Raw genomic sequence first — 22,287 nt, 5'->3', positions numbered from 1 at the left:
ATAAATTAAGGCACACTGGGGCTTCTAGCACATGGACAGACTGGAGGGCCACGAGGCGCATCGGCTGACATCCACAGGAGCAGCTGGTGTCTCACCTCCCCACGGGCCTGGCTCCAGCTGCTTCGACATCCATTCAGTGCAAATCACATTGACTCATTCCTCAGTGGTTCTGAGCAGTGCTGTGAGAGGATCCTGAACAAGTCCTTATCATGTCCCACAGGCCCATCCTGATCTGACTCTAACTAGCTTTCTGGGCTCTTCTCTTACGGCAGTCACCTCCTACCTCTTGTTCTTCCCCAAGCCCACCATAATCTTTCCTGCTTCTAGTCTTCCCTTTACTTGGAATGGCCTTTCTAAACTTCTGTACATAATGAATCCTACTCGTGCTTTAAAATCCAGCTCAAACGTTGCCCTCTATGAAGAACTTTCCTAACCTCCCAGACAGAGTGTGTTGCCCAGTTTTCTCAGCAGTTCTCTGGCGTGAAGCTTTTCACGTAGTACCTCTGTTACGTTTACATCCTTCTCCCCAAAAAGATCATAAGCATCGTGCATCGTGGGGTCAAGGATGATTTTATAACCCCTGAGTCTGCCAAGCATGGTGTCTGATAACCGACATTTCATGAATGATTAAAGAAAACAGAAATAAATGAATGAATAAACAATGCTGTTTTTGTTTTGTTTTGTTTGAGACAGCCTCATTCTATCACCCAGGCTGGAGTACAGTGGCGTGATCTCAGCTCACTGCAACCTCTGCCTCCTGGGTTCAAATGATTCTCCTTCTTCAGCCTGCTGAGTAGCTGGGATTACAGAGGCCCGCCACCACACTCGGCTAATTTTTGTATTTTTAGTAGAGACAGGGTTTCATCATGTTGGCCAGGCTGGTCTCAAACTCCTGACCTCAAGTGATCTGCCCACCTCTGCTTCCCAAAGGAACAGTGTTGTTTCTAACAAAAGACACCAGCTTTCCTGGCCTTCCCACCTAAATGGTTCCTGGAAATTGATCTTGGCCAATATGGGTTGGTGAGGGGCTAGCCAGGGAGCTGAGTCATGTTTGCAAAAGGTGGGCACTCATGAGAGTGGAAGAAGGGAAGTAAGTTCCTATGTCTACAATAACACTCTCCTAGAAAACACTAAATCTGGGGGATTTTTCATTTCTGTGATGCTTATTTTCACTCTCCTATACTCTTACACAGGGCTGATTTCCAGTGAAATTTGATAAGTGATATTTTGTAAAAATGTCCTGATTTTTTAAAATTATTAGATAGCTACAATCTCAGGCCTGAAAAATCCCTTATCCAGTAGCTACAGCTGTTTTTTGAAGCACCACCACCAAAATTATTCCCCTGGTAATTATTGAGCAATCTGTTTTCACCCATAAGCCTGGCACATGTAATAAGGATGACTGCCTGCCTGTTTATTTTCTGGCTAATTTGGTCCCTTTACATCATATGACCTTCAGTGGCCTGTATGCAATATGAAAATCGTCCTCCTAGGACTTTCTTTAGAAGGTTCACAGAGATGTGCTAAGGATAAGTAAGACATCAGTTTTTAAATCCAGGCAAAGCGAACCCATATCAGATGTCTCAGGAAAGCCTGTAATGCTGTTTTATTTTTTTTTTCTTTTTTTTTTAGTTATACTTTATGTTCTGGGGTACATGTGCACAACATGCAGATTTGTTACATATGTATACATGTGCCATGTTGGTGTGCTGCACCCATTAACTCATCATTTACATTAGATATATCTCCTAATGCTATCCCTCCCCCCTCCCCCAACCCCACAACAGGCCTCAGTGTGTGATGTTCCCCTTCCTGTGTCCAAGTGATCTCATTGTTCAATTACCACCTATGAGTGAGAACATGCAGTGTTTGGTTTTCTGTCCTTGTGATAGTTTGCTCAGAATGATGGTTTCCAGCTGCATCCATGTCCCTACAAAGAACATGAACTCATCTTTTTTTATGGCTGCATAGTATTCCATGGTGTATAAGTGCCACATTTTCTTGATTCAGTCTGTCATTGATGGACATTTGGGTTGGTTCCAAGTCTTTGCTATTGTGAATAGAGCCACAATAAACATACATGTGCATGTATCTTTATAGCAGCATGATTTATAATCTTTTGGGTATATACCCAGTAATGGGATGGCTGGGTCAAATGGTATTTCTAGTTCTAGATCCTTGAGGAATTGCCACACTGTCTTCCACAACGGCTGAACTAGTTTACAGTCCCACCAACAGTGTAAAAGTGTTCCTATTTCTCCACATCCTCTCCAGCACCTGTTGTTTCCTGACTTTTTAAGGATTGCCATTCTAACTGGTGTGAGATGGTATCTCATTGTGGTTTTGATTTGCATTTCTCTGATGGCTAGTGATGATGAGCATTTTTTCATGTGTCTGTTGGCTGCATAAATTAAATGTCTTCTTTTGAGAAGTGTTTGTTCATATCCTTTGCCCACTTTTTGATGGGGTTGTTTTTTTCTTGTAAATTTGTTTGAGTTCTTTGTAGGTTCTGGATATTAGCCCTTTGTCAGATGAGTAGATTGCAAAAATTTTATCCCATTCTGTAGGTTGCCTGTTCACTCTGATGGTAGTTTCTTTTGCTGTGCAGAAGTTCTTTAGTTTAACTAGATCCCATTTGTTAATTTTGGCTTTTGTTGCCATTGCTTTTGGTGTTTTAGACATGAAGTCCTTGCCCATACCTATGTCCTGAATGGTATTGCCTAGGTTTTCTTCTAGGGTTTTTATGGTTTTAGGTCTAACATTTAAGTCTCTAATCCATCTTGAATTAATTTTTGTATGAGGAGTAAGTAAGGGATCCAGTTTCAGCTTTCTACGTATGGTTAGTCAGTTTTCCCAGCAGCATTTATTAAATACAGAATCCTTTCCCCATTTCTTGTTTTTGTCAGGTTTATCAAAGATCAGATGGTTGTAGATGTGTGGTATTATTTCTGAGGGCTCTGTTCTGTTCCATTGGTCTATATCTCTGTTTTGGTACCAGTACCATGCTGTTTTGTTTACTGTAGCCTTGTAGTATAGTTTGAAGTCAGGTAGCGTGATGCCTCCAGCTTTGTTCTTTTGACTTAGGATTGTCTTGGCAATGCGGGCTCTTTTATGGTTCCATATGAACTTTAAAGTAGTTTTTTCCAATTCTGTGAAGAAAGTCATTGGTAGCTTGATGGGGATGGCATTAAATCTATAAATTACCTTAGGCAGTAGGGCCATTTTCATGACTGTTATGCTGTTTTAAAAAGGGAACTGAAGAGTTTCTTGATCTTTGCTATTCTCTCCAAGAAAATATCTCACCCAAGTATGTCCTTTCCTATGCACTCTGTAGCAGGACATATACAGCGTCAGAGAAAAAGACACTAAAAACTTACCCAAGCTGTTAGCTCATATTTATTAACTGCTTAATATAGGCCAGGGTGCAAGGCCTTTATATGCTTTGTTTAATCTTCCCCCAAACCCTGGGAGACTTTTATCCCAGTTCTGCAGATGAGGAGACTGAAATACAGAGAAGTTGTAACTTACCCAAGGTCACCTGGCTATGGATGCCAGAGTAAGCATTTATTTTAATTGTTACATAATAATCATACATATATAGGTACATAGTGATATTTTGATACATACAATGTATAGTGATCCCATCAGGGTAATTCGCATATTTGTCATCTCAAACTTGTATCATTTCTTTGTTTTGGGGCATTCAATATCTTCTCTTCTAGGTATATGAAAATATATAATACATTATTGTAACTATAGTCATCCTATAGTGCTATAGAATACTAGAACTTATTCCTTCTATCCAGCTGTAATTTTGTATCCTTTAACAAATCTTTTATCCTCTCTTCCCCCTACACTTCCCAGCCTCTAGTATTCTCTGTTCTACTTTTTACTTCTTTGAGATCAGCGTTTTTAGCTTCTGTGTATGAGTGAGAACATGCGGTGTTTAACTTTCTGTTCCTGGCTTATTTCACTTAACATAATGTCCTCCAGGCTCATTCATGTTGCCGAGAATGACAGAATTTCATTCTTACTTATGGCTGAATGGGATTCCATTATGTATATATACCACATTTTCTGTATCCATTCATCTGCTGTTGAATACTTGGGTTGATCCATATCTTGGCTATTGTGAACAGTGTGGCAATAAACACGGTGGTAGATAACTCTTTGAAATACTGATTTCTGTTCCTTTGCATAAATGCCCAGTAATGGGACTACTGGATCTTATGATAGTTCAATTTGTAGTTTTTTCAGGTACGTCTGTACTGTTCTCCATAGTGGCTATACTAGTATGCATTCCCACCAACAGTGTATAAGAGTTCCCTTTTCTCTGCATCCTTGCCAATATATGTTATTTTTTGTGTTTTCGATAATACCCAGAGTATGCTTTTGAAGTCAGGTCTTTCTGACTCCAGAGTCTAACGGTGTAACACTACCCCGGGTTGCCTCTCCATAGCATGTTCCCTGATTTCTTGTTCAAGAAGACTTTTTCTAATAGGTGTCATTCCTAGATGGCTCTCTTAAGATCTTACTCCCTTTTGGCATTTTACACCTTACTTATACAATCATTTAAAAAAAAATAGCAATTCAAAAAAATACAATTCAAGTGTTCATCATATCCAGGCATGCAAGCCTTTTCTAAATTTTTTTAAATAATAAAAAAGCCCCACGGAGGGAAGGAGATTATTTGTGTCCTTCTGATACACACTTTTAGATTTTGGTCAAAAAGTCTAGTGGGTGCAAAGGGACCCCCTTTGTCATTGGAAACAAATAGGAGCATTCTGTGTGCTACTGTCCACAACCACACAGATAGGTTTCCCAAGGGAACTCATCAGGTCTTCAAACATTTAGCAAGCATAACGTGTTTGAGAGACAGTATTGGAGAAGGAAGACAAGCCTTGCTCTGCAGAAGCTTACAATCCAGGAGCTCACCCCTTCAAGGAATTTACAGACCCCAGACAGATAATAACATTAGGTCCATGAAAGCCCACAGGGCAATAAGTTCAGGAGAGAAAGAAGTCATAACCACCTTGGAAAAATCTCAACTTGTTTTATCAGAACTCAAAGGCCAATTTCTCACCCCTAGCTCTCTTCATTAGTGCTTATTGACCAGTATTAGGGAGTACTAAGCCAAGAGTAAAGCTAGGGTGGCAGAGGCCATAAGCTAATTGCAAAGGACAGAGTTAAAGAAACATGCGAGTTTCCCCTGAGCACTTAATTGCATGACTGAAAATGGATTAATTTGTTTTTCTAATGGATATTAAAACAAGAAACATGTGAATATACTAAAACAAATTTAAGGTCAAGCAACGCAAAGTGTTAGTGCGTTTTCCTTCTACTCTCAGAGGCAGCCTCTCTTATTTGGTTCTTGGGCTCCTTCATAAAAAGATTCTGTGTTTTTTAATGGCTTAGCTTCTGGAAGGCTCAGGCCACTTAGTCCATCAGGAGGCCAGGCCCGAGGGATGGGTCTGAAGAGTGGGCAATGGAAAGTTAAACCAGGGCTGACTTCACCAGGCCGTCAAGTCAGGGGCAAGCACATTGTCCTTCCACTGGAAGACGGAAACGGGAGAGGAAGGCAGGCCCTCCCTACTCACAGGTCACCTGGCAACTTTGCTAGGCACTACCCAACCTTTAGGGATAAGTGAAGTATGTGGTGGGCATAAAAGGCGGACAGGGGAGTCATTCTGGCAAATTCCAAGAAGGTTTTAAGGGCTCCCGAGGCAGGCAGGCCCAGTTGCTGTTTGGAACTTCCTTTGGGGTGGAGGGTCGGGGGGCAGAGGGCCAGGGCCCCTGCATGAGGGGACATGCTTTTAAACAGCTGCCTTCCAAAAACCATTCTCCCTGCTTCTCTGAGAAGCACCCAGCTGTTGTTTATACTCTAGGACAGCAAATCCGGTTATTTGTCTCCCTATTCCGTGATATTATAAAGTAATGAATGGTCCATTAAACTAAGTTTGGGATCTCGTCTCCCTATAGCCACCTCGCCGGCACCCTCAGCCGAGAAGGCCGTAGGCGCGGGCTGCAGCCTGTCAGCCTCATTCCCCCTCCCTCCACCACCTCCCCCTACTCCCTCCCTCTCCTGCACCCCCTCCCCCCGGTTATTTGGGAGATTAGAGTTCATTAATTAAATCCTGTGCTTAGATCGAACTGTAACATTATTCCAATCACATTTATCTTGCAGGCGGCGGCGGAGATGGCAGCCTCGCTGGAAACGCGCGGGGGAGCCTGAGCCGGCGGCCGGGGACGCACGGCGCTGCGCGCTCCTTCGCCACGCCGCTGCGCAGCCCCTCCATCTTCCTGCTCGGCGCCCGGCCTCGCGCGCCCCTGCCTAGGGGGTCCCGCTGCTCTCTGGGGCTCCTGCCGGCCCCAACCCCCGGCCCCTGTCGCCACCCCGCCCCCGCCCGGGTCCCCCTCCTCTGCCACGCGCGCGCTCACACACACACACACACACACACGCGCGCGCGCGCGCCAGCGAGCTGCTGGCCGCTCAATGGACCGATTTCCCTGGTTTCCCTGAACCCAGCCCAGCCCGGGATGAGAAATTGCAAAATGGCCCGGGTCGCCAGTGTGCTGGGGCTGGTCATGCTCAGCGTCGCCCTGCTGATTTTATCGCTCATCAGCTACGTGTCCCTGAAAAAGGAGAACATCTTCACCACTCCCAAGTACGCCAGCCCGGGGGCGCCCCGAATGTACATGTTCCACGCGGGATTCCGGTGAGTGCGGGCCTCTGTGTTAGCGCCCTCGGGAATTTGGTTGCTGGGGTGTTTGGGGAAGGGGAGACGTGGGGGAGGGGTGTTTTGGTTTCTCCGAGACTCTTTGGGCCAGATAACTGCGCGGTCTTTCCACTCCTCTCTCTAATTCTCCCTTCCCCCTCCCTGGTTTTTGTTTTGTTTTGTTTTTAACCCAAAGCCCCTAGAAGCCGTTGTCCAAATCGATGTGATTGCATTTCTCGTATTCTTCCTCAGCATCCCTTCCCTCATTTCAGAAATGGGGGTTGGGGGAGGCTTTCAGGAGGATGAGGGTGGAGGGAAAGACGGTGTGTGTGTTCGGGAGGGGGTGGCGAGCGGAGATGGACTGGCGTGAGGGGAGCGCCCTCCCCGCGCCCTGTCCTCAGACTCCGCGGGCCGGGCCCGGGGCGGTGCGGGCGGTTTAATGGCGCAGGCGCCGGACTCCCCTCGCGCCCTCCTCCTCTCCTCCCCCAGCCCTATCAAAGGACACGCGGGTTTATTCTCAGGAAGCCCCTGGGGCTTTCTCCCTGGACCCTTTCCCCCGCTGCCACCGCCCCCACCCCCTTTCCGGGATTCCTGCATCCCCCGCCCCCTGCGGGAAGCCAGCCTCGGAAGGGCCGCCCACCCTCTCCAGGTCGGAGTCACAGCCCGGCGCTGGGCCGAACTGAGAAGGCTCCAGGCGCAGCTTGACGCAGCTCTGCGAGAGCCCCCGCCCCTACCTGTGACCCCGGGAACTCCCCCAGCGGGGCATCCTGACGGGCAGGTGACAACTACAAAGTGCCACCTGTGGTTGAAGCTGGGACCGAGGCGAGGAACCCAGAGGAGCCCCGCTTGGACCGAGGAGCGGAGTTGGCCGGCGGCCCCCGGGGACCCCCAGCCAAGTTATAGGAAGTGAAATCGGACGTGGGCTCGGGAAGGAAGAGGTTAAGGCAGGAACTACCCCCAGCCTTTCCCTGGGTGTCCGGTTTCCTCTGCCCTTTCTCCAAAAATCAATTCTCTGGGGCTGCAAGGGCGTAGCGGGTCAGGCTGGCGGGACGGCCGCTGTCCGCGGTGCTGATTCCGTGGTCCTCGCAGCGCCGCGGGCTCCAGCCCTACGCCCGGCGTGCGCCCTGCTCTCCGCATGACGGCCATTTTATGGTCTCTCCGGCACCCGGAGGGATGGACAATGCAGATGGGGTTCCCTAGTTTTCTTTCTTTCTCTCGGGTGTGTGTGGGAGCAGAGGGCGGACCAAATGAGAGGGGCTCCGGGACGGAACGGAGCCCGCGCGCGTGCCAGCCGCCGCCGCCCCGGCCGCTGGACTTTAATGGCTACCTTGGCTTCCCTGAGCTGAGGCCAGCACGTTTGTCTGTGTTCATGCTCCTCTCCAGGTCACAATTTGCGCTGAAGTTTCTAGACCCGTCATTTGTGCCCATTACGAATTCTCTCACCCAGGAACTCCAAGAGAAACCTTCTAAGTGGACATTTAATCGGACAGCGTTTTTACATCAAAGGTAGGATAGGAGAAAAAGATCCAAAAGGTGCTTTTAAGAATTCTAGAGCTCGAAACAAAACAAAACAAAAATAAGCAAACAAAAACATCTAAAACAACAAACATCTGTACCCCCCACCCTCACCACTAGGTGTATCTGCATTGTTTTCTTGGCATGACTGCCCAAAACAATGATCAGGAACCTTCTCCTGAGTATGTAGTGTCCTGTCACAAAAAGGACACATCAGGACCAATTTGAATAGAAAAAAAAAAGGGGTATTTCACTTGGGCTTGATTGAGCACCATGATTTACAGGTAACAAGTCTGGCAAGTACTGCCAAAGCCATCTATTTTTCAAAAACAGACAAAAGGTTAGTTGCAAAAGGACCACCCAATGCATTTTCATTCCGTCACTGAAAAAAACTTGAAAAACAGAATAAAATGGTATTGTTTCATTGAAACACACAGAAAATGCCATAATCTGTCTCCATCACATTACTTGTGAAAATGCTGGCCCAAATGTATGTAGGTATTTAACTATGGTTTTGTTTTGGTTTTGCCTGTTTTCATTGTCTTTACAGCTTTACTTACTGTAAAGCTAACTAACTTAATTCATACTAATTGTGTAGCAGTTTCATTTTATACACGTAAGATGGTTTTGGGGTTTTGTTTTTTTAGGTGGAAGGAAGAAGGATGAGATTTGTTAAAATGTATTTATTCTACTCAGTGATTCTGGTCTACTCTTAGCAAACCACAATAACTCATTACTCCTTCCTTCACGGTGGGATTATTATACTGCTAAATGGGATGTGAGCCATCTAGTGTATTCATTAGAAGTGTGAATACTTATTTTACGAACCAATCTAGAGAGTTGTGTTTTGGTCTTAGCATTTCTAGTATTGCTTGTTTTCTCTCTTTTACAAGTTTAATCTACGGGCAGAATTAAAACAAATTCAGTGGATATTCATGGTCTCATGAAAATACTGTTTAGATGAAAAGTCAACATACACTCATATGATTAAGATTAACATTTTAAAAATACTTATGTTTAATTATAAATTAGTTCATGAAAATTGATCAATTCTAAAACTCTGGAAGTGTTTTTTGTTTTTTTTTTAATAATTGGGAGGGTTTTAATTCAATGTTAATTTTATGGACAACTCGGAAAATTTTCATGGGTAGAACACATTCTAGCTTTCCCCAGAACATGTTTCTAACTCAATAAAAAATATTCTTCCCACACTAGGCCATGTGACTCGAATGACCAGTCAGAAGAATATTTCTTTCTCAAAACTTCCCTCATTTTAATTAATTAGATAATCTTTAATTAAATTTTTTCCAGTAGCATTTAAAATCTGCCTTACTTTTTTAACAACTTATAAGAATGGTACTGGTAACTTGGGAAGTTTCAAAGATTTCAGTTGCTGTTGCCTCTGTTTTGAAAAATAAAGTCATTTTTAAAATAAAATTTCAAGCACTGTGATGATATGCAAAGCATTTCATTTCATTCCTGCTACATTTTAGGCAAAAGTTATAAGAAATTCAATGGGATTACTTAACATTGGAGAATCTAGCAGCAAGTAGCATGTTACTGGTCTCTCTTGAATATTTTAAATAGCTAAAACTTTAAGAAGAGATACTTAATTTTACTTAAAGCTAAATATGAAAGCAACCTGAAATTAGTTCTAAGTATCAATCTTGCCTTGTTTATGTAGTGAATTGCTAGAATATGGACGTATTTTCAGGATTTATAATAGCCTTGTCTTCTAAGGATTAGATTTCTTCAACTAAATTGTGTTTCTATATAATCAAGTAGAAAAAACCCCCTGTTTCATTATTCAGATGACCTTAATGAGATCATCATCTCATTTGTATTAAATATTCAGCTACACCCACTGCTATTACCATCTTCTTTTTCAATAATAGATAGTGCTGTCCTGACTCATATCTATTTGGCTCTTATTTGGACACCAGTGATATTTGATACTCTTTGAGCACTGCAGTCCAGTAGCAAACAAGTAGACCCTACTTACAAACTCTGTGTTACTAATGTTTGTGCATTAATGTGAGCTATTTCAGGCCTGTGTAAATTGTCTCCCTGTATTTTCTGACATAATTTGCCCTATACCTCCCTGCTGATCAAATAAGATACACTCTTCATGTAGAGCAGAAAACCAAGGTATGGCAGCTAAAACTGTAAGTTACATTTACAAGCCTCAAAGAATACACCCAGAAACTGACTGAAAGATTAGAATATGCATAGATTGTGAAGCAGTCCTCCCTTCAAGGACCACAATTAGTATGTATAATCTTTTTTGGATTCAATGAGCCTAAGATTCCCTCTGAATGAAATGTCAGCATAAGACATAAGATGAAAAATCAATTCTTCTGAATGGAATGCTTTTCATGAATTTTTTTTTATTTTAGGCAAGAAATTCTTCAGCATGTCGATGTAATAAAAAATTTTTCTTTGACCAAGAATAGTGTTCGGATTGGACAACTGATGCACTATGATTATTCCAGCCATAAATATGTTTTCTCTATTAGCAATAACTTCCGGTCACTGCTTCCAGATGTGTCACCCATTATGAACAAGCATTACAATATTTGTGCTGTGGTTGGAAATAGTGGGATCCTGACAGGGAGCCAGTGTGGACAAGAAATAGATAAATCAGATTTTGTTTTCCGTTGCAATTTCGCCCCTACGGAGGCTTTCCAAAGAGATGTTGGAAGAAAAACCAACCTTACCACCTTCAACCCCAGCATCCTGGAAAAATATTACAACAATCTCTTGACTATTCAGGACCGTAACAACTTTTTCCTCAGTTTAAAAAAGCTTGATGGGGCCATTCTTTGGATCCCTGCATTTTTCTTCCACACTTCAGCAACTGTGACCAGGACATTAGTTGACTTTTTTGTTGAACACAGAGGTCAATTAAAAGTCCAGCTGGCTTGGCCGGGAAATATAATGCAACATGTCAACAGGTGTGTATATTTTATTGCATTTTACTCATATTCCACCAGATGGCAAATCAATGTTGTAATCTCTTGGGGATGGGAGCCATCCAATTCATTAGTTGTTGTGGTGAGTTTAGTAGTAGTTAGAAGAAACGCATACCTTTTGTAATGAGTGAATGAATTAATCATTCTAGCTAAGAAGTTCCATCTACCCACAGCTGGTAACCAAGTGTCAGATGGAAGGATTGGTGCTTCATCAGTCTCCTGTCTCTTCTCTGTCTTCTCCCTTAGTAGGGCTATGGAGCAGTCATGGAAATCACCACAAATCAAGAATTTTCTCTAAATAGATAACTATATTCCAAGAATGCCAATGGCTAAATTAGAGACAAATCAAGTGTTTTCTTTTTTTTTAGAAACAATGAAGTTGATTTAAATTTATGTGTTTTGTAGATGTCCAAGGTTAGCAAAACACCTAGATAAATCATAAATTGCACAGTCTGCCTTTATAATCTGATATGTTAGGACAAAAACATGAAAAAAGTATTCTATAAGCATATTGTTACCTCTTGGAATTTGATAGACAGATCAGTCAGAAATGCAATATTTTCATCTAGTCTGGTGATTTTCAATTCTGGTTGTATATATAATCACTTGAGAGTTTTAAAAATACTATTGTCTAGGCTCTGCCTCAAGAGATCCTAATGTAATTTATCTGGTGGGCAGGGAGGTGGAGACCAGGTACTTGGTATTTTTTAACAACTCCCCTGATGATTCCAATATGCAGTCAGAATTGAGAACCACTAGTCCAGGGCATTTTATAAAACAAGATTAACTGTAGAGTTTTTTTTTCTTTTAACTCATCTGGAAAAAATTATCTCAACTTCAGTTTCCCCTATGTAAGTAGCCTCAGTGTCCTAACATAGCCCTAGATATTACTATAAGTTGGGGTGGGTTCTGGGACACCTGGTAAACAGAGAATTCTGAAGATCTTTGTTCCACAATAGATTTTCCCCATCCTGTAGCCTCCTAAGATGTAAGATCTGTTTAGTTGACCTCTCATAGGAGGAGGAATTACAGCCTAATAAACTGGTTTGTATCTCAGTGGTAGAGTGATGCCATAATTTATGGTCCAAACTGGAACTTTTTCTTTGAGAGAAAGAGGGTGCTATTAATAATTGCAACACAGATAACTGAAAAACTAGGACTGTCCTAGTTCCCCAGGATATATGGTCACCTTTTTAAGTGGTAATGTAGCCCAACTCCTAAGTTTAAAGATGAATCAATTAAGGTGCAAGGAGCAGAAGTTATTTACCCAAAGTCACTGCCCTAAATGAGCAAGACCAGAGTTAGAAGTCAGGTCTCCTGCCAACCTGTCCCATGGTCTTTTGATCTCCTCATTTTGCTCCCCTTTTGTTCAGTTTGTTTGACTATACTGAAAGGGTTGTCAGAGTCATTCTAGCTCCTTAGACAGGAATATTAAAACCAAGATTGAACTTTTAAATTTCATCTGAAAGGGGAAAGGTTCACCTTTGAAATCTTCAAATAGTAAATAAGAAACTACATGTGCTTAGAAACTTCCAGAAACTATCCTGTGTGGCTGCCTGCCACAAAAGTGGAGTTAATCATGATGTTTCACAGCCACTCAGGCCTCAAAAAATACATAGGTTCAATGAAAACTGGAAGGAAATACAGTCCACAGAAACCTGACTAATGAACAGTTTCATTCTGCCTGCATCGCCAATGATACACACACCACAGAGAAGCCTCAAATATTTGGTGGTGTCAGCAGGAAGGTTTCTGAGTATTAATATTATTTAAATGTGGAAGGACTAATAACTATAACTTATTATTTACATTTAATGTATCTTACACACTTTCTGAATTTAAAAAATTTAGCATGCCAGATTGTGGCATGCTGAAGATGGGCTTGGGAATCCCTAGTTAGAAGACAAAGAAGCAAGGAATACAATTTTTTATAAGAGAAGAAAAATAAGCCTCCACAGTCTTTCTAAACCCCGAATGAAGGGTTTATTTCTAGGTTTGAGAAAGGAAGGGACAGAGGAGTTTCCCTTAGATTAAACGACCTCCTTTACCCTAACCAAGAGCCCTTTATGTAAAAAAAGCACAGTCATTCTTTTTGGTGGCCTTCTGTTGTGTCACCGCTGAGTCAGAGCCACACCACTCTTTAGAAAAACCCAGGGGCAGCTTCAAAGGCCAGCTTCAAAGGTGTGCAAACAGTATGATCCCAGGAAATCCCACGCTCAGAAGGGCCCAACACTTAGCTTAATACTTTGCTCTTGCACTCGAAATTTTCAATACTTTTTGAACCAAGAGTCCAAATTTTTATTTCTTGCTGGATCTCACAAATTATGTAGCCAGTTGTTCCCAGAGGTTGTTTTTGGTTGCCTAAAAGATCATTTCAAAGCAAGCACTATTTAAGTTACATTAACAAATCCACTACCCAGCCCAGTCAGATTGACCTTGCTGATTGAAACCTTCATCACTGACCTTTGAATCCACATGTACTTATTGTTCCACAGGTACTGGAAAAACAAACATTTGTCACCTAAACGGCTGAGCACAGGTATTCTTATGTACACCCTTGCATCAGCAATATGTGAAGAGATCCACTTGTATGGATTTTGGCCTTTTGGATTTGACCCCAACACAAGGGAAGATCTTCCATACCATTACTATGACAAAAAAGGAACCAAATTTACCACCAAGTGGCAGGAGTCCCACCAGCTGCCTGCTGAGTTTCAGCTGCTGTACCGAATGCATGGGGAAGGGCTCACCAAGCTGACTCTGTCACACTGTGCCTAAGAACTCCGAACAGAAAGTGCCAAATGGCTGTTTAAAAAGTGCCCCAAATCAAATCGAATAGTCTTCAGAATAGAACCCTAGAGAATGTCTTATAAGGATTGTCTGCCATTTAAAAGGAATGATGTCTTTTCTCTTTTGCACTGCTCTTTTAAGAGTTTTAGCAGATTTAGCAGGACAGATGCACTGAAGCCACATGGTTTAGACTTGATTGATAAAGGGAATGCTGCATTTGGAACTATGCTGCTAACGAAATGGTTTGAAGTATTTTCATGTTTGGATTTTAATAATAAACTGCCTCTCATTTTCATGAGGACTAGAGCTATAGTTTCTGCAGCTCTGCTCAGATAGTCCTCATAATCAGAGGCCTCGGGCCAATTGGGGCAGGATCTGTTTTGCTGGTGGGATCAGACTCTGAAAAATGGAAATGTAAAAAACTGGTTTGCATATCTCATCTTCTATCTATTTCCTTATCTCTGTCTCTGTCACCATCTCACTCCCTTTCTCTGCAACTAATCCCTGCCCTACCACCTTGCAGTTTAATAGTTTGCTAGGAATCCTATTGAATTCGCTTTGCTTGTATGTGTTGCATTTGTACTTGATGTGTTTAAGGTTCTGGGTAACTTTGATGCTTCATGTCAAAATGAGCAATCACGATGGACCCCCTTGTGATTCCTTTTTTAAAAAAAAATGTCTCCGATGCAATCCTCACCAGTCCATTCAGTCATTCTACAGCAGGATGGTTGGTCCCTCTGTGGTGAGTGGGATATAAGGCAGTGCATCTTTCATGATCACACAGAAAGCCTATGTTGTGGGTAGCATTGTGTCTCTTGACGTAGGCATTGTTATGGCAAATAATAGCACTGTGGCCACATCTGTAAGGCCATTCCAGCCCAAGTTTAGTGCCTCCCATAATCCCAACCCATGCACTGGGCTGGGTGTGCTCTCAGAATATAGAGGCAATGAATTAGCTTAAGACCCTGGGACACATAAAGGAAAAGGAAGAAGAATATTTAGAAGTTGTTATGGAATTCTGTGTATCCCAAAGTGCGGTAACCGTGTTACCCATTCCAGCTGGGTTAAAGTGGAGGAGGAGCTTGGCCAGGCCAGGCTCCCAGGTGACTAGTGCTGAGGTGCAATCATTTTCCGTATCATTTTGTGCACCACCACCAATGCAGAACCATTTGTTCTCTTTGAGAACACTGTAGCACTGGATATTCCCTCTTTACACTGAAGTCAGATCTATACAACTACAAATTAAGCACTTCAAAAGAAAAAGCCATTGTGCAGTGGCAAGAGTTGGAATCCAAGATTATGTAGACCTGCGATGAAGGAAGTAGCTGGCCATTGTCATTTTCTTTATTTCAGCCTTATGAGTAGAAATCAAATCATTCCCATCCCTGGCTTTTTACTGAGCATCACTTTGTTCTTCCAGTTCAGCCCAAAGTCTGGCCAAGTTGATGTTAAATTTTAATAAGAGTTTTTATCTTCTTTCCAAATGCCAGTCAAGCATATTTGTTATGCATTTGAGCGGGGTAGCTCATTCTTTTCCTGAAATCTCATCCAGATTGCTTGCAATGCGACAAATAACTAAAAAATGTGCTGTAGTTCAGTGATCAGCTCATTGCCCCTCTTTAGGAAGGTATGATCATGCCTAAAATTAAACCAAATATGGTAAGGAAAGACACTACCCTTATGCTCATGTTCTGCCTGGTCCTAAACCTGCCTTATTATTCTTTTCAGAAAGCAATCTAATTAAAGCAGCTTGCATAGATCCAGATACTAACTAATGAAAGAAACACCAAGTTCAAATGTGTTACCAACTGTGACACACGTTACAATATATTTATTAGAGGAGACATTAAAAACATTTTTTAATTCAGTGGTATAATTTGATGGGTATCACAACCACACTGTTTGTTCCCTGTCCCTTTGAAGAGGACTGTACTAATGTCCTCACACTGTGCTCTGTTGGGATCACTGAGAGATTGACAACTGACAGAAGTGTTTAGTTGGCTGTTCCTGAGCACTTAGTTCATTTGGTTTTAGCTAAGTGATATTAATGCCAATATTACATGGGCCAGATTCTGACTCTGGAGTTTTAATCCCAATGTGCCCGTTAGTTTTCACTAAATATAAATGCATAGACACTATAAACCAAGCAGGTTAAAAGAGGAAAAGACCAGAATCTCTTTTAACAGTTTATTGTTCTGTAGTAGACAATTTAAATTTTATCTCATAATAATGCCCAGGATTTTTATTTAAGTTCAGGGAGATTTTTAAAATCTCATTGCACTCTTGGCTCCATCTTAACCTTAGAGTGGGAGGACTTTCCCGTCCCCCACCACCGTGTTATCTATCATTTTAATGAAAACTCAAAATAGTGAGGAAATGAACTTCTCTTCAGAACCTGCGGGGTTTAGAGATCAGGCTCATCTCTGCTTACAAGGAGGACTTCCTGGAGATGATCCCAGTAGATCACCCTTCTCTTTTGAAGAACAGCAGCTTCTAGCTGATCATGCAAAATCTCTGTTTGTAAAGACTGTTTCAAAGATTAAATCTATACAACCACTTTTATGACCAAAAAAGTTGGTGTGTCCCAAGTGTCCTAATTAGAAAGGCAGCTGGCTTTCCTGCAACTCCCAGGCTTGTGTAGTCAAGTGCAGTGAACTGGGCAGTAATCAGCTCAGGACCATTGACTGTTTCCTCCTCATTCAGCTACAGACACATGCCCTGGCTTTTGCATTGACCTTACTTTGTTGGTTCTAGACTAATTATATCCTTTTGCCAGAGCCTTTCCCTTTTTTAGGCTACTCACAACAGAGTCCACCTTCAGCTATTGGAATACATTTTACGATAAAGCCTCCAAGGCTTTCTACCCATAACACCAACACAGAAAACCAATTAAGTTGCAGAGGGGGGAAATAATCACAAACTTTTGGCAACCTGCTTAATGCTAGACCCTCTGTTTTCATCGGTTATTCTGAGTGTCATGTGCAGACGCAGATTCAAGGGAGACAGGGTTAAATGGTGGTGTAGAGAATTCCTCCCACACCCCAAAAAATCTTTCCAATATTTGATTATTAAAATGTCTATCATTCTTCCACCTTGTGTCTGTGTCTTAAGTGTCTGTGACTATTGTAAAAGTGCTGTATGGTTAGAAGTGTGTGCCTGGCAGTGCTGACTATGACTGCTGTGCCATTTTGTCTGTGACCTTGATGTCAGGAACCTGGCCATGGGGCTACCAGCAAGGATGTGCAAAGGAAGAACCGCTGCCCCTGCCCTCAGCCTCCTTATGCCTGAGCCACTATTTATCCATGAATGTGAATGCCAAGAGAAACCTAATTTGGTTGGGAAGCCAAGGAATGGGAGAACATTTCTTCTGATTTGAGTCAAGGCACTAATTATTAGACACTCTCAGACAGCAAAGCGGTATTGACCTGAGGTCAAAGGAAGCAGGGACAACATTGTAGAATGCTAGGACACTGGAAATTAAGAGGCCTTCAGCTTTGCCAGTCTTGATTCTTGACTTTACAAATGAGAAAATTGAGAAACAGAGAGGCTAGGTGATTTGCCCCAGATGACATAGTCAATTAGTGGAGAAATTATTATTCCTCCTCTAGTACTTCTTGGCCTTACCAGCATCAAATGAAGCTGGGCTCACAGGGAAAGTGAGTTTTGGTCTGGGATCTGCAGGGCACATAAAATAAGTTAGAATGGCTATAAAAGAGGAAAAAATGTTCTCCCCTCCCTCCCAAAAATTACTTCCCAATACAGGACAATAAAGGAAATGCTTATGTGGGTATGCAGCTGTCCACCAGTTATTACCTACCTTCTCCCTGAGATGAAAGAAAACACCCTTGGTAAATCATGATTTGATAAATAACAATTCAGTTACTGGTGGTTCATGCTTGACAGCTGGAATCTTACCCAATAAGCTATTCATCTTAATAAAACCTTGTTTAGTAATGTATATGCATAATTTAGAAGTTGAAGGCTGAAAATTGTTGTGTACTTCTCCATATATATATAATTTTCATCGGGGTCCCTTGAGTTAAGAAATGCCTTCTATTTTATAGGTAATCTCAACAGCAGACTTCGAAATATTGTGTTTGGTTCAATATGCTAAGAAGATATACAAATAATAATTTTGTGAGTCTTCATGTGCAAAATGACAAACTGAGCAATTTTCTGTATAATTCTGGATTCTTAAAACCTTTTTTCCCATAATTGTTTGAATGCACTAGGCACAAGTTTTTGCTTAAGCCTCTACTTTCCCCGGAATGTGTAGAACTGTCATTTTGCTTGCAAAGGGGCTATGTGTTTGTGGCTGGCAGCCCAGATGGAGCACCCTGGGTGCTGGGGATTGAGGGCACCTTGGCCAGCTGATTGACCTGTCTGGACTCTGTGGCCCAATTAATCAAGGCCACAGATCAGTTGGTACTAAGCATCAAAATGACTCATTATGCCCCTCTCACACTCCGATCGCTTTGCCACATAGATACAACATTTGAAATGGGAAACATTTTAGAATGTCATTATTGTATTATATATTGTCGTGTTATGCAGTATTTCTGAAAATTTATTTTTATTGTGATTTATGATTGAAGATGTATATGAATAGATGTTCCTCAGTGAAGCCTATTCTCTTGTTGTTGATGACAGTGGCATCAGAGTGAAGAGCTGTTGCTGAATAACTGACTTCAGTTTAAGGTTACCCTGGGGTTCTGGGGTTAGGACCTGGATTATGCAGCTGATTCCCCAGCAAACACAGCTGTATGAAATAAGCAACTCTTCAAAATACAATTCTTGCCACTCACTCTGGACCTTTGATTCATAATGTCCTGGGATAAGTCCAACTTACAAAGATTCCCAGGTGATTCATGTGGCCAGCATTTGGAAACCAATAATATATACATTGGGAGTCACATATACCATTTTGAACCAAGTAGCTAAAGCTTATCTGTCCTTGTGTGATTGGTTTCACATATTCCTTGAGGTTATCATGGTAAATGGCAATATAGACACAGTCTTAGTGACTCAACAATTCAGCTGTTTCAGCTGAATTGACCAGTTGCTAATTTATAAGCAAATAGTAACTGATCAATTTAGTCAGAATGGATGCAAGCCCAAAGACAAGGTGGAAAGCATAGCTTTAATATACAGTTTATCTCAAGGCCAGCTCTTCATATTTCCCTCTTTATATTTCAAACTAAGAGACAGATCTCAGGTCACTCATCTTTAGAATTGGTGAGAATGAGAAACAGGGAACTTAAATGATTCATTCAGATTCAATTTGGAAGTCATTCCCAGAGCCTAAAATATTTATCTAAGGGGTCTGATTTATCAACCTCAGGTAGTATCCAGAACACGAAGGTATTCAGGCTAAAATGAAACCAATCAAAAAAGAAAATTCAAGAGGCTCCAGTTCTAAGACCAACCCAGTATAACAAGGGTGATCAGTTATTACTTGCAGCCTTGTACCACCTCTGTTGGATAATGTGCCACCATCCTAATGAAGATTTGGCCAGACTTCTTTCTATAGCTGTGCACATAGAAAGGCTTTACACAACAGTGATACCAAAGAGTTCCTTTGATTTTCCTTCTGTGTGATTCTCAGACAGTTTTAGCTCTTTGGTGTGCTGCCAAATGTTTAACAACTGGCTCTGGAAAACAGTGGAACCCAGATTTTTAGCACCTACCAATTTCCATGGTGTAAATACTCTCATCCCAGCCAATTTCAAGCTACTAACTTAATGTCAACCAGCTGAAAACACAACAATATGTTTTCAAGAGCCAGTATAAGTTGGCTCCAATACACCTTGAGCCGGCTCCAGCACAGCACTGCCTGAACAATTTTTAAGTCAGTGAGTACCAAATAGGAGAGGCTAGCAGAGGCTTTGGAGGGACTTTCAAATGTCCGCTCTACCAAAGGGAGCATTTCCATGTTGGTTCGTTTTACTGATTTTTAGTAAAACAGCATATTATTGGGTCCTAAGGTGTTCAGATATTCCACGTGACTCTTAGGAACCTCTCAACAGACTCCCTGGTACCTTAGGAGATTACCAACTGTGGCTTTTCTAATTTCTAAGGGTGACCCTCCAGGAAAACATTCTTTAATTTAACTACCAGTTAAAATCATGTTTGTCTGATCTTTTTTTAAAAAATCTATACCTATAGTCCCTCACTTGTTTCCCCAACTTTGTCATTTTCCCTATCCACTTGCCCCTCATCCTTCTGACATAGTAAAAAAAAAATTACAGGTACCCACAAAACAGTGCCTGCAAAGGAGCAGGTGAAGAACAAGGCACCCAGTAAGCTCACTTAGCCCCACATATCTGGAAAGGCTCTGAGGTTCCAAGGTCTCTACCCCACCAGGGGACACCCAGTAAACATCATGCAGAGAGTTTAAGTTGCACTCAGCTGGAGTTGATTTGCCCTCAGAAAAGTTTCCAATGGTCAAGAAATACCACTGGGTAGGAATATCTCTGAGCAACTTCACTGCTGACTGGGCAAACTTTGTAGGATAAGGTGTCATGTGATGCTTTGCAGTTAGCTAAGCTAATGTTAGGCTGGACCATGAAAAACAAAAATCAACTAACACGCATTTGGCCACTGCAGTCCCCTGGCATTGAGCAATAGAGCAACTGTGCTTTCTCACCACTAGTTGTGAGTGTACTTCCAACTGAGTATTTAGAAATCAGAGACTGGGCGTGGTGGCTCACACCTGTAATCCCAGCACTTTGGGAGGCCGAGACGGGTGGATCACAAGATCAGGAGATCGAGACCATCCTGGCTAACACGGTAAAACCCTGTCTCTACTAAAAATACAAAAAATTAGCCAGGCGTGGTGGCAGGCGCCTATAGTCTCAGCTCCTCAGGAGGCTGAGGCAGGGGAATGGCAAGAACCCGGGAGGCAGAGCTTGCAGTGAGCTGTGATAGCGCCATTGCACTCCAGCCTGGGCGACAGAGCAAGACACCACCTCAAAAAAAAAAAAAAAAAAAAAAAAAGAAAAAGAAAAAGAAATCAGATACCCTGGTAATCCACAGAACAAGCTTTGTTTACAAATTGGAAGTTTTTCTGGTAGAAGTCATTCTTAGGTGGGCTTCATTAAATCTTTTGGAAGGTAATGTTTGGAAAAAATATGCCTGATTCCTAGGACACAGTGAGTGGTCATAAATTGCTATCTGCATGTAGTAAATCAAAATTAGATAATGAAGGACCAACTCTACTTTCCTTACTGTAATAAAATACCCTATAGGTTCTGTAAGGCATTTCTAAACTGTAAATGCTTGAAACACAAGTTGGACATTTTCTATACTATGTGTAAAATGCCAGGTTATACTTCTGTTTTCTTTCTTCCTAATGGTCATTGAAATGAGCTTGTTTCTCTACATTGAGCAAGCTACATTTTATTTTAAATGAGTCAGGCACACGTTCAAATGTTTGTCTTTATTTCCACGAAATTGCATGCAGCCTGAGCACAAGTATGCCTTCACCCTCTGGCTCTTTTCCTGACACCAAAGAGAGAAGTCCACAGCTACAAGCACAAGGGACTTGTGTTTGATTATGAACAAATTCACAAGAAAACCATTACTTGAGGAACCAGCCACTCTCATAACATTTTTAGTCTTAGGGAAGAAAATTGTTAGGGAAGAAAAATTGGCAGGCAGTGGGAGAGAGGTTTGGTCAACGTGCATAAGTGGAATAAAGTCATTGAAGTACTTGCAAAAAGAAGAGGGAGATTTCCCTCTGAAATATGGAATCTAGACCATTTTTTAAGACTGAGAATAACTGTACCCCATGTTAGAAATGCTCTTTAGCCATATTTCAAGATCCAGATCTGAACCCATATTGTACAGAAAAGCACAAGAGCCCTTACAGCCAAGAGCCCTGGGAGGAGTTGATTGACAGGCTGAGATCCAGTCACCAAGCATCATTAGTTAGCAATGAAGTTCTCCCAGGACACCAAACAAATGTATTGAAACATCATAATACACTCTCATTTACTCACATGGGACAACCACCTAAGTCCATAGCAAAACTTTACAGATCTAGATGCTATCTCAAGTCAGGATTCCAGATCAACATCCTCCATGTGGAGATGAGACAATTGAGGTTCAGAAAGTTAGAGTGACTTATTTGCAGCTAGCTAACTGGAATTAGACTCTAGGTCTCCCAACCACTGATTCTGCTACTCCACACTGTGCTGCTTCCATTGGTTACATGGACATTGACAATTCATTGTGAAAGCATTAATTAGAAGTCAAGACAAAAGAAATGTTTGTGATATCTTCTCTCACTTAAC

At 41.9% G+C, this 22,287-nt stretch overlaps 1 protein-coding gene across 1 annotated transcript; it reads left to right on the top strand.

Moving 5' to 3' along the window:
* The first annotated feature begins 6,304 nt into the window (after nucleotides 1–6,304).
* Nucleotides 6,305–16,235, top strand: ST8SIA3 (ST8 alpha-N-acetyl-neuraminide alpha-2,8-sialyltransferase 3). The gene is made up of 4 exons (XM_008013987.3): nucleotides 6,305–6,716; nucleotides 8,100–8,222; nucleotides 10,628–11,185; nucleotides 13,699–16,235. Exons 1-4 carry the CDS (start codon nucleotides 6,538–6,540, stop codon nucleotides 13,979–13,981), a joined length of 1,143 nt encoding a protein of 380 aa, XP_008012178.2. The 5' UTR covers nucleotides 6,305–6,537; the 3' UTR covers nucleotides 13,982–16,235.
* The last annotated feature ends 6,052 nt before the right edge of the window (nucleotides 16,236–22,287 follow it).

The sequence above is a fragment of the Chlorocebus sabaeus genome, chromosome 18, assembly GCF_047675955.1.
Source record: "Chlorocebus sabaeus isolate Y175 chromosome 18, mChlSab1.0.hap1, whole genome shotgun sequence".
Classification (NCBI taxonomy): domain Eukaryota; kingdom Metazoa; phylum Chordata; class Mammalia; order Primates; family Cercopithecidae; genus Chlorocebus; species Chlorocebus sabaeus.
The sequence above is the reverse complement of the archived record's forward strand: the minus strand, read 5'-3'. Positions and strand labels throughout refer to the sequence as shown.